This window comes from Daphnia pulex, chromosome 7, assembly GCF_021134715.1.
Source record: "Daphnia pulex isolate KAP4 chromosome 7, ASM2113471v1".
In the NCBI taxonomy this organism is placed as follows: domain Eukaryota; kingdom Metazoa; phylum Arthropoda; class Branchiopoda; order Diplostraca; family Daphniidae; genus Daphnia; species Daphnia pulex.
In genome coordinates this window covers 3,582,429-3,594,250 of record NC_060023.1, presented here as the reverse complement: position 1 = coordinate 3,594,250, position 11,822 = coordinate 3,582,429, and the positions used below count along the sequence as shown (strand labels likewise).

The 11,822-nt window shown below is 43.9% G+C and overlaps 2 protein-coding genes across 5 annotated transcripts; both read left to right on the top strand.

Annotated features, from left to right (window-relative positions):
- The first annotated feature begins 104 nt into the window (after positions 1–104).
- LOC124197470 lies at positions 105–2,074 on the top strand. The gene is made up of 5 exons (XM_046592962.1): positions 105–823; positions 881–931; positions 998–1,138; positions 1,202–1,421; positions 1,480–2,074. The coding sequence occupies exons 1-5, from the start codon at positions 693–695 to the stop codon at positions 1,963–1,965; spliced, it is 1,029 nt and encodes a 342-aa protein (XP_046448918.1). The 5' UTR covers positions 105–692; the 3' UTR covers positions 1,966–2,074.
- A 111-nt stretch (positions 2,075–2,185) lies between these two features.
- LOC124197466 lies at positions 2,186–10,978 on the top strand. Of its 4 annotated transcripts, none has more exons than XM_046592954.1 (14): positions 2,203–2,434; positions 3,620–3,696; positions 3,814–3,995; positions 4,358–5,857; positions 7,126–7,216; positions 7,443–7,639; positions 7,739–7,952; positions 8,021–8,191; positions 8,476–8,808; positions 8,886–9,440; positions 9,521–9,742; positions 9,823–9,963; positions 10,029–10,446; positions 10,670–10,978. In XM_046592954.1, exons 1-14 carry the CDS (start codon positions 2,218–2,220, stop codon positions 10,756–10,758), a joined length of 4,407 nt encoding a protein of 1,468 aa, XP_046448910.1. In that variant the 5' UTR covers positions 2,203–2,217; the 3' UTR covers positions 10,759–10,978. The 4 variants fall into 4 exon arrangements, with proteins under 4 accessions (XP_046448913.1, XP_046448911.1, XP_046448910.1 ...); XM_046592953.1 differs by having other exon boundaries at positions 7,440–7,639; XM_046592957.1 differs by lacking the exon at positions 8,021–8,191 and having other exon boundaries at positions 2,186–2,434.
- The last annotated feature ends 844 nt before the right edge of the window (positions 10,979–11,822 follow it).

Genomic DNA, 11,822 nt, shown 5'->3' with positions numbered 1-11,822 from the left:
AAGGGCCTTTTTATCTACATGAGGCTTTTAATGGTGAGGTTGCTGACCACGTATTCTAGCGGAAATTGGTCTGCGAAATCTCATCACCCAACTTCCTTTAATTAACAATGGAAAACGAAAATACCGTTTCTGTCTGTTGTGTAGGGGGAAATCAACATTCCGATTCCGGTTGATTGAACAGAAGCGAACCAGATAAATGAAAATGATAAAAGAAACACTGATTTTTTCAGTGCTGATTTTGGATTGCGGGAAATTTTATCTATTTTTTTATAAAATAGTTAATTATTTTTAGTCACGCAAATTCGCAATAATTGTAAACCAAGTTTATAATTTACTAACCCTACTAGACTATTAAAACAGGGTTTATTTTGATTGACGAATCGTGACATCGTGTGTGATAGCTGATAAAATCTTCAGGAAATATGCGGATAGAATAATGCAATATATTTTTATTTCATATTTTTATTGTTATTATTTATTCAAATATTTATATGAACTGGCGAAGAATTATGTCAATCAAAATTTTAAATTATATTTCTTGCGATGTACGGTAGATGGCGAATGAGATGAAGTAAACACGTGTGTTATTCTGAAAAAGCACACGCTTAAAAAGAAATGTTGACTCAACTTTTGGTGTAAAAAAATTGTAATTTAAATAACACAGTTTCGAAAGCAATTTTACACATATAGTTATGGAACCTACGAAAGCTGCAGCACCCGTTCTTTCAGCAGCCCAACAAAAGAAATCTATTAATGGATCTACCAAAGTTCAGAAACGAAAAGTGTTAATCAATACGCTCGATTCTCCTTTGGATCTTGAATGGTATTGTTTTTTTAAATTGAGATGTTGAGTACAATTTAAATATACTTTATTCTTTAGGCCGCGAATAGGAGCAGTGAAAGAGGAAGAAGTCACAAAATTACTTGCCGAGTATAATGTAGAAAGTTTACAGAACTCAGGATCAAATTTAACATGAAAATTTTGTTTGTCATTTAGATACCTTTCTCCAGTGAGAGCAAATCATGTTTATACATCCAAATCTTCGATTGAGGCCATGTCAAAAGAAGAAAGAACTGAGTGGCGGAAAACAGAAAAAGCAAAAGCAAAGGAAGATGTAGAGGAAAGCAAATCTAAAATGTATCTAGTTCAATGTTGATGGAAAATTTCATTCAATAATGCTAAAAATTTGAATTTTTCCAGGTGTGACTTGATGGTTGGTTTTCGAGATGTGGTAAAGGCAGCTGGAAATGGTCAGACCTGTGCAGTTTTTTGCGAAAAGACTCCAGATCCCCCAATGCTGACAAGAATGCTGGCTCCTTTGTGCCAAAACAATGGCATTCCCCTTTTTGCTATCAAAAACTTTAGCACAGCTGTAAAAAATCTGTTAAACATACCTAGATGTTTGACCATGGCTCTTAAGGTAACATACTTAAATAAAATCACTATTAACATCATTAACTTAAAATTTGTTTTCCTAGTTAACAGCAAAGGATGAGACTAGCCCACTCAACGCCTTTTACAAGAAAAATATGGAAATTTATGAAAGTTGTGGGCTTGCAGTTCCGGAAAAAAGTTTGGGATCCATTGGTACTGATTCAGCTGCAACAGTAGCAATACTACCCGTAAAAGACCAAAAATCTTATACCAGAAAGGAGATTTTGCCCGTTCCCACCAGTTGCAACAACGAACGGTTTTATTTAAAAAAGAGTGACCGTGGTTGCCGCTTCGTACCGGGAGTGAACACGAATCCTTTGAAAGTGAACAAGGACGCAGATGATACAACGTCAACCGCCATGGAATTCATTGCTTTGAGCGCCGATCCAACCCCTCATTTGCCGGCATCGACCAAGATACTCCGATACCACAAAATCAAACAAATCCAACCCAATGAGAATAAACAAGAAAAGCGAACAAAGAAAAATTCAAACCCCGGCGAGTCGGCTCCAAAGAAGAAGAAGAAATGAATCGTCTGCGGCAGTCATCATTCAAGTAACGTGTCAGATTCGATCACAGACAAAAGCCTTTTTTCCTGGTACAATCATGTGAATACAGCAGAGAAGAAGAAAAAAACAAGCTACGTGGTACCTCTATTTTTTTTCTAGTACGTATGTATCCGATGAATACGTGCATTACATTAAAACACTTGAGGGGAAAGGAGAGACAGGTGTATTCGAGAACGGCCGCTAGGGAGAAACTCACGTATAAGTGTGACGGTTATGGAGTCGAGGCTCTCAGTCGTGCGCACCAACCGGTTGTCTTCACACGGCCGCCAGCAGCACTTCGTGCAAGAGTTGAATGAAGTTTATTTGAAAACCGTTTTTCATCCGTTTTTCTTCCTGGTGCGATCAGTGGTGGTAGTGCGGTCTCATCTCCTTTTGCCGATTCGCCCCGTTTCTCACGTTGGATTAACAAATATTCTAGTTGACCTGACAGGTAATTCACATCAAGTGTTAGATTTTTCTTCTAACAAATTTTAAAAAAAAGAGCTCTCATTTCGAAATGAGGGCGTGTTCGCCCGACCTTTTAAAGCGTTATCCGCTTTTTTCCCGTCCATCGTGATTGCTCGTATATATACATACCCACACAGTTTTTGGTCTGCACCGTTTCGGGTGCCGTAGGCGACCGACGTAAAAGAAATAAAATAAAATCGCTGCTCATTGTAGCAGAATCAACAAGCTCAGTGCAGTAAATATTTGAAAGGATTCTCGCAGCCGATTCAAACGCCGTTTAAAACATCAACGAATCCCGAGTTGAATCGGGCGTGGTTACAGATCGTTTCACGCGCGTCGTAGTTCGGGATTTTTTTAATTTTTTCAAATCTTCCCCCCTGCAGAGTATAAGTCACTTATTCGGTAAGGTGTTTCATCCGCCCGAAGGTAAATCGTCTGTACCGCTAAGGTTATTTTAGTTTGACCGCATCCTGAGGCAGCCGATTTGGGAATTACATGCTGCCGACTCGATAAGGGTGGAAAGCGAACAGGGTCTTAGTATGGAGGAGGAGTATGTGTTATGAAACGTCCACTGTTGTTGTTGATGAATTTTCGTTGTTCTTCCTTTGGTTGGCCAGGAGAAATCTTCACGATTGCTCCTTGTTTCGAGACGCAAATCGAGGGCGCCACGTACGAAAAAGGAGTTGGAAAAAGATTGGCTGTTAAAATAAGAAGAATGTCTCTCCTCTTTTGTTTTATTACTTTGGAATTTTTTTTTTCGCAACTTGCTTAGAAAATATTGAAATATTAAATGTAGCGCACTTGCAATTTCTCAATGTCTTGGCACACTTATTATTTTTCTATTTACCCGTCCTGTCCATCTTTTCTGCTGGTAGTTAGTTAAATTTTTTCAAATGTCCTTGTGCGCGCGCTGTTTGAAAAAGAGACGCGCCCTTGAGTCTTTTGGTTCTATTGTGAAGGGCTTCGTGATTTGCATATGGAATGAAGCCAGCCGACTTTGATCCGTATTAGGCCGTTATGGCCCGTGAGTCAGTCCCAGAAGGCTACAGACGTCTATAAATCACTCAGCAATGCAGTAAAAGTGATTTTTCTTCTTTCTTCTTCATGCCTCAACAGAGATATTTTTATATATTTTTATTATTTTATTATTTTCTTTCTTTCTGTTAAGGTATGGCGGCTAGAAGTCAAACCACCATCCAAAAAAGGATCCGGACCGGATCGTTCAGGCTCCGGTGTGGCATACAGGTATGTTACGTGGTGTAGGCTCATTAATTACTCTAGTGCCACTAAATTCTTTCCAAACAAATGGCCTTGACGTGTCGATTTTTTGTTCTCTCTCTCTCTCTTGAAATAACATTCAAGGCAGTCAATGAGGTCGCCATCGATAACGCCAAGGTGACAGGCTGCGGAATTGCTTTAGATCCTCATCTCGTCGTCGGCAGACGGCTCCTAAATAATAGAGATTCTTCTCCAAAAACTATTCTTCCGGAACGATCCACTCGGATGGCCATCGCCGGTCGACAGTCACCAATCGCCACTCAATGGTATAAATAGCCCGTCATTTAATCACCGATTGAAACGCGAACATGATACGCCAAATTTTCGATTAGCCAACATTTTGTGTAATACGAAGAAAGTTGCTGTAATTTAACCGACAGGAAAAAAAAAAGAAAACTTTAGAATTTAAGATGACAGTGTTATTACATTATATCGAGTCCCGTTTTTTTTAATCAAATTATTCGTGTAGAAAAGCGGCATGTGGTCTTTAGAGTAGAGCAATTGAGAATTGAGGAAACAAGTGAGGAAAGTTGTCAAGATGTTGTTAACCTCAATATTCCGCCTTTCAATAAAAGATGATGAAGTGGTTTTCTTTTTATTCCTTTGATGTATGTACGCACGGACACAGTCGAGATGGCGAATGGAACGAGAGGCTGAATCCAGAGCGGAGAAACCTACGGCCCGACGTCGCCATTGAGCGACGCCCGTCTATCATGAAAGCCGCAGTACAGCAACAACAACAACAACGACGCCCAGGCCCTACTAACCCCATTGCGGTAGGACCAGCCAAAACAACTGCCTCAACAACAACAACAACAACAGCATCTTCGAGAATTCCTCGGCTGCTGTTCAATGTGTCGGCCGGCACTCCGCATCGAGTCGGTGCCTACGTCGGAGCTTCGCCGGACTCTTCCGGCACGATGATGGATCACAACGATTCGTCGCTGGATTTGAGTCAAATCGGCCATAATCGGAGCAGCACTTGCAGCAGCCAGAGCAGTAACAGTAGTCTGATCGTGCCCAGCAAACCAAGTCGCCTTCTTCCGCCCGGAAGTATTGTCTCGGCTAAATTGGCCGCTCACTACCAAGTAGGTCGTTCGCATCTTGTCCAACAACAATCGAGTGTTCGTGCTACCACTGCCGTTTCCGCTCTACACAAACCGACAATCAAATCGAAACTGCCCGTGGCAACGTCGTCCGTCAGTAAACGCCCGGAATGTCGGAGTACACGGTCGCTTCCGGAAGGATCCACGCGGACAAGAGTGACAAGTGCGACGACTCGTGGTACTCCTCCTCCTCCTGCTTCTATTACACAACAACAACAACCGAATAACGGAAGACCCAAAAATGTTGCGCGTTCCGTCGTTCCATCGACGTCGTCGCTGCGGAAGACGACGACGCCCGATCGTGGAAGCGTGTCGAAGAAAAAACCCAACAACACAGCCGGAGGGCTTCAAAAGAAGGAAGATGAGGGTGGATTGGAATGTGTATCCGCCCGAGGCGGGGGTGAAATATCTAGGGGGTCTCAAGGTAAACCGGAGGGTTCTTTGTCTGACCCCAGAATAACCCCACCGCCACCACCGCCACCACCATTACTACCTGACGGAGTAGACAACCACCTGGAAAATAATGTAACCGACTCATTGCTCAGTCAGAGTGCCAAGAGTGAAGAGTCTACTACTACCAGTGCTAGTGCCAGCGAATCTTCTGGATTATCATCAATTCCGTCCTTCCATTTGCATTCAAACTCTCATGGAACAAAAGTTGAATCAGTTGTGCTGATCCGTCAAAGTGAATCGATGGCAGGACGTCCGGTTTCTTACCACGAGTCGTCCGAGGAGAAGTGGACAGTGCGAATGAGCGGCATTCCGGCGGCTGAGAGCAGCGAATTGCTGACGCGATTGGAGTGCGAGCGACGCAGCATACGTGGAACCTATTTGGATGAGGCGCCTTCCGTGGCCGCAGATGTCGAGTTGATGGAGCTCCTGGAACGCGACATTCTCATAAGCCAACAGCCAACAACGCCGCCCGACGAATCCGTTGAAAATCCGCAACGTTCTCTTTCCTTGCCCAAATCTTTCCTCGCCACCAAGTACGGACTGATTGGATTCAAAGCGGCACTGCCCAGGTAAATACTAAATAATAATAAACGACTGGACAAAACGTAGTACTAGGTTTTGTCCAACAGGTTTTTTCCCACGACTCCCCCGTTGCTTTTCCATCCGTTAGAGTATGGACGCACGCCTCCCTCGGAATTGTTTTTTGATAGAATTCATTTTGAGAACAAAAGGTCGCGGCGAAACTTTCCCCCCCGACCTTGGAGTGACAATTTCCAAAATGCTAAAAGTGAACGTTGAAATTGTAGATAAACTACTGCTGGCCAGCGAGTTATATGTCACTTTCACTGCGATGGAATCCCGTCGGTTTCCATGGCGACGGTGATAAGCGCAATTTTTTTATTTTTTCAAAAGTTTTAAAGTCTGAAGGAGTTTATCGGTCGTCAGTTGATTGGTAACATTTGCCCGGTTTTCACCTATGAACGTGCCCGTCGGTTGGAAAAAAGGAACGGGCGTGCCCAGGCATTAAGTTAGTTCAACCTCATTAAACAGAAAATGGTATATCCGATTGACCAACAACGTCAGCGGTTAGGAGCGAAAAAAATTTCGTAGGGGGGAAGGTTATTGAGTCAGTTGAGAAATGGACGGCCAGGCTGGCGAAAGTGTCGTCCGGAGACGGATCAAAAAGAACGGTGCTGTTGCAGCTAATCATCATCGTCAACGCTGGAGTTTAGCCGATCCCCAACAGGTGGCCGGTCGAACGGATCGGCAATCCATTTGTTTCAGTGCTGGATTCCTATCTCTTTCACCAGCCCGAAAACCGGCCAGCAGCAGCAGCCAGCAGCAACCAGTCCGTCAGCCGAATAATTGGCGACACAGTTACGCTTGCGATGGTGATGCAAGTGAACAAGTGAACAAGAAAAACAAATTGGATTCGATTCGGGAAGAGGAGAATGATGTCGCCGCTCGCAGCGCCACTCTACGGGGCGATTCATTCGCAGCCTTGAGCCTGTCATCGTAAGACCAAATTCAACGCTAAAATAACCTGCCGTCTCACCCATAACAATATTTTTTCTTATGACGGAGAGACGTGTGTGTGTGTCTGTCTGTCTGTCAGATTGGATCAAGACCTTTTTCGGGATTCTCGAGGTTGGGCGGGATTAAAAGAAAAAAAACGTTTAGATTTCCAACGGCGAACAAAAAAAAGTCTTTTGATATCCGCAAATGAGTCATGTTTCCTTCCTGTTCATAGCGTGGAAACTTTCTTTTTTCCCCCTTTGATGTTGTTTGATAATAATTCAACATATTTTATTTCTTTTTCTTTTTTGGGTTATTTCAGCGTCCGGTTCCCTTGGAGGAGGACCGAGGGGAATCGAGTCACGACCTCGCAGACGGCCGCATCTTCTTCCCATCAGCATCCTCCTCCCGAGGTAAAAATAACACACGACTTGGAATAATAATTCGTCTAGCCCATAGGCGAAGAGATGCTGAGTTCTTTTCCCCAATCTGGGACATCATAATTGCATTAGCCGATGGCTTTTTAATGGCCCTTCAAGATGAGATGCCTAGATGGCGTGTCTCCCGAGAGGAGACTTTTCTAATGGCCCATTGATTATTATTAACTGGATGGAAAATTTTTTGTTGATTTGATAGCAGACTACTACGTCGAATGCGGCGCATACCAGTTTACCTCCAACCGGGCCGTCTACCTCACCTTCTATTTTGACTCGACGGCCTCCCGGAAGCGCCTCGATTACGCGGACAGCCCGTCGTTTCAAATCGACTTCATCGCCAGTTTTTATCGAAGATGACGATCGCGTTAATCGAAGTCACTCCGCATGGGATCTGGCAAGGTTACAACCGTTTTCTTTTTTTAAATTATTATTGTTATTATGGATGACTATCTCGACGTGTTTTTTAATTAAAAAATTTCCTTTTTATGGGCCGGACAGTCGACCTTGGTCGCATTTTGGTGAAATGTCGGTCAACGGGTCGGAATTGGCGGAAACGATCAGTGTGGCCAGCATAACCGAAGTGCACACGGAAGTCAGAGAAACGACGACGACGTCGTCGTCCAACAATTCGACATTGAGAAAATTCAGGAAAAGCTTCTCGCTGCGTTTGTCGCGACGGCCCTCGCAAGACGACACCGCCAACAACCAAGAGGTAATAATTTGACTTATTTCTATTGATCATCCATTTTGACTCCAGCCCCGCAATAAAAAACCCAACAGGAGGATCAAGATGGCGAATCATCTGAACAGCAACAACAACAACAGACGAGTCCCAAATTTCGTTTCGGTCCGCTGGTCTGGCGTGCCAGTCGTGAGCGTAACAGCAAAAAAGGTGCTGCAAACAAGGCAGCCCGCAACCTTAAATGCAATAGTGGCGATAGCGGCGTTCAGGTGAGACGCCATTTAAGGATTATTAACATTGGAAAATAACTCTAGTTTTACTATAACACATTTTTTTATTTTTATCTACGTTATACGTACTGATACCGGCCATCATCATTATTTACAGTAGTAGATCAAGTAGAGATAGTAGCTTTGGATTGCGCAAAAAGATAATGACCATTGCACGATCGTTAATCTTGCACCTGGTCTCGATTGTTTTTTATTTTATTTGTTCCAAATGGGAATTTAATGATTTTAAGATTCGATTTTTGGGTGTAAATTTCTTGTGGCAGATGGAGACAACGTCGCAACATATGGACGAGACGGACACGAATGTTCGCCGGACTCAATCGGATTTGGGTGGCGAGGCGGTCATCTCAGCGGCCCTTCGCTCGACGCAGACGTGGAATCAGGCATCCGCCATTCCGGAAGCGGCAGCTAAAAATCGCTCCCGTAAATTGACGCGACATCTTGCCAAAACACATCTGAGACGCTCCGCCAGTCAACCGGTCGTCATTCTTCCCGCAGGTGCAGGAAGAATCCGACCGGACGGCCCTAGTGATGAAGATGCCGGCCTCTGTTTGTCCGAAGATGATAATCTCTCCGATTGTGGCAACAGCCCCCAGGTAAGCCAATCTAACGGGACGAAATGCGTATGACATCAAACATGACGCCCCAATTTTTTTAAAATTTAAATCCGCAGGCGGAAAATGAAGTGGTCCGTTACACGGCAGCGACGGAAGGCGTACTGGCCATTGCGCTGTGGGATCACAACGCTGTCGAATCGGAAGAACTGAGCCTCCAATCTGGCGACGTCGTTCACATCCTCGATTTATCCGATCCCAATTGGTGGTGGGCAGCTAGGGGGCAAACGTACGGATGGCTTCCGGCGTCTTACGTTCAGTTGTGCGAGCAGCCGTTCCATCGGCAACAGGGATTGGCCCAGGGCCAGAAATTTGCCAGGACATTGACTCCGGCCGGAATCGCTACTTTGCAGCATTCGGTACGGGCCAACGTGATCAATGAATTAGTCACGGCCGAGCGCGATTACGTGAAATTGCTCAGTGATTTGGTCGATGGCTACTTAAAACCGATGAAGAGCCGACCGGATTTGTTCTCCCATCAAAGAATCCAGTCCATCTTTGGCAATTTGGAGGCACTTTATCAATTTCAAAAGAGTTTTCTCGTCGACTTGGAACATTCGCTCAACTGGAACGCACTGGAAGACAGCGTGGTCGGCGGCTGCTTTTTGCAACACGTAATTTATTCATTTCCTTCCTTCCTTTTTTTATATTGGAAAATGTAAAAATTTACAAACATATTATGTCACAACCACAGATTCAGGAATTCGCCATCTATGCGACGTATTGCAACAATCAAGACCGCGCCGCTGCCGAAATGCAATTGTTGTGTGACGACATGCGCTACCTCCGCTTTTTTGAAGCGTGTCGGCTACTCCGGCGGATGATCCGACTTCCCCTGGAAGCTTTTCTACTTTCACCCGTCCAAAAGATCTGCAAGTATCCGCTCCAACTGGCCGAATTGCTCAAACACACTCCGGTATGTAATAATTTATTCGTGAAAGTTTAATTTCAAACGACATTGAACTATAATCATTACTTTTTGCCAATTTTTTGAAGGACGAACACCCTGACCGACGCTTGGTGTCGCTAGCGCTCGATTCCATGCGCTCCGTGGCATATTTGGTCAACGAAAGTAAGCGACGTGCCGAAATGCAACAGTATCTGGTTCATTGGCAATCCGGAGTCGATCATTGGATGGTAAATCATGAATTAAAGAAAATTGACCTTCAATAATATTCAAATTTAATTTTTTTGTTATTCAGGGAAGTGATATTACCACATTCAATAGCCGCTTGGTTCATCAGGGCGAACTTTTTAAAATATCGTCCAACGGATGGACCAGAGAAGTGACCTTGTTCCTATTCGACAAGGAGCTGGTCATCTGCAAGAAGGAGCTGATCAAACGCAGTTCGCTCGTCTACAAGGATCGTTTGACTGTCGAAGATATTGAAGTGCTGGAACCGCTGATGGCAGCCGTTGACGTCAGACCTCATTCATTCCAACTCCGGTCGTTCAGCAGGGCCAAAGCTTATTTACTGGCCTGTCGTTCGGCCCAGGACAAGAACCAATGGGTGTCGGCTATCCAACATCTCCAGCAACATCATTCATCGGATTGGCCCATTTTCCCGGCGCCGAATATGAACTTTGGCCGTCAGAAAATGTCCAGCAAAAGGAGTAAAGGTAAATAAACTATAGCCATCTATTGAGGGACAGTACGACTTTTATTATTGTTTGTGTGCAATTATCCGAAAAAGGAAGCTCGGTTGAACAGAGATAAACTATTTTTTCAATTTGTTCATAGCTGTAAAAAAATATATATACAAGCGACGTAGGTGGGCTCCATGCCCGAGAGCTGATTACGTCGTTCATCTACTAAATTCTTGGTTTTATTATTTTCATTTAGTCAAACAAAATCCGGCTCTTATTTTAACACTGGAGGAGGCTCACCTGACCCTGGAAGGTCGCGACCTACCTACAAAGCGCAAACCATAACATGTTGTAATCCCCCCATTTGATCCACATACACATATATAAATTAAATATATAAATAATGTATATGTAATCCCCCAATAATTGTAAATGTTCCATCCAAGAATAATTGAACCTTTCCCCCGATTTTTCCTCTAATCGTTTCCACATCGGCAAGTTGCAACTAGTCAACGTTTTGAGTACTTCATCAAATAAATAAAATAATTTTCCCTCTTGTTATCAATACGGGTTCTATATTTTTGTGTGTGTTAGGAACAGTATAAAAGAACCCGACAGAAATAATGTGCTCGGCGGAAGAAAATTACCCGTTGTTTTTGGTGTAGTAACTGAGAAAATGATGATAAAAAACCTACACATGTGATAGAGGTTTATTCGGTTTCCGTGCGATATGGTGTTGCGTCAAGTAAAAACTATCGGTGGAAAATGTAGAAGGAAATGGCGGTCTCTGCACCATGACGGCGGTGATTAGAAAAACAACACACACAGGCTATGGTGGTTTGTGCGACGCGGATCACGGCCCAACACCTTGAGATAAGATTATTTTTTATAACGGAGAGACCAATGTTCAGATTTCATATTATTTCACGTTTTTTGACACTGCGACAATTATTGGGCTATAGCAGTAACAGGAGGTGTGAACGATAATGGGATATCGTGTAGCTAAACTTTATTTAATTTAGTTGAAATAAACGGCCGACTGGATGCGTATAGTTACGCATGGAATGATGTCTCCAGTTGACCACCGCCAGAAGTTTGCTCTAAAATATGTAACGGTTGATTGTGGTTGCCCATCTCGTCCAGCAGCAACAGTCTCCCCCCTCCTAAGTAGTCCCAAGTTGTTGAAGGGTCCTAGACTTCCGGTTGGCTGGTAGATATGCGACAGCCCATCCGTCGTTAAGAGATGATGCCCGTCAACGTTGCGTGTTTTGCATGATCCGCCAGCTGCCAGATAAGATTATGATTTTCTCTGTTTTCACAGGGGAACCCACCTGCTGGGAGATTCTAGACTGGTAACCCTATCCGCGTGAAAATATCACGAATTCGTGGATGACGTCGCCGAGATCAGA

What these genes read in the sequence shown, in the direction of transcription:
- LOC124197470 (XM_046592962.1), top strand. Translation starts at nt 693, where the DNA reads ATGGAACCTACGAAAGCTGCAGCACCCGTTCTTTCAGCAGCCCAACAA. An exon ending in TCTCCTTTGGATCTTGAATG is followed by an intron (nt 824 to 880) that starts GTATTGTTTTTT and finishes TTTATTCTTTAG; the next exon opens with GCCGCGAATAGGAGCAGTGA. An exon ending in GTTTGACCATGGCTCTTAAG is followed by an intron (nt 1,422 to 1,479) that starts GTAACATACTTA and finishes TTGTTTTCCTAG; the next exon opens with TTAACAGCAAAGGATGAGAC.
- LOC124197466 (XM_046592953.1), top strand. Translation starts at nt 2,218, where the DNA reads ATGGAGTCGAGGCTCTCAGTCGTGCGCACCAACCGGTTGTCTTCACAC. An exon ending in TTCAAAGCGGCACTGCCCAG is followed by an intron (nt 5,858 to 7,125) that starts GTAAATACTAAA and finishes GGGTTATTTCAG; the next exon opens with CGTCCGGTTCCCTTGGAGGA. An exon ending in CCGGAGTCGATCATTGGATG is followed by an intron (nt 9,964 to 10,028) that starts GTAAATCATGAA and finishes TTTGTTATTCAG; the next exon opens with GGAAGTGATATTACCACATT.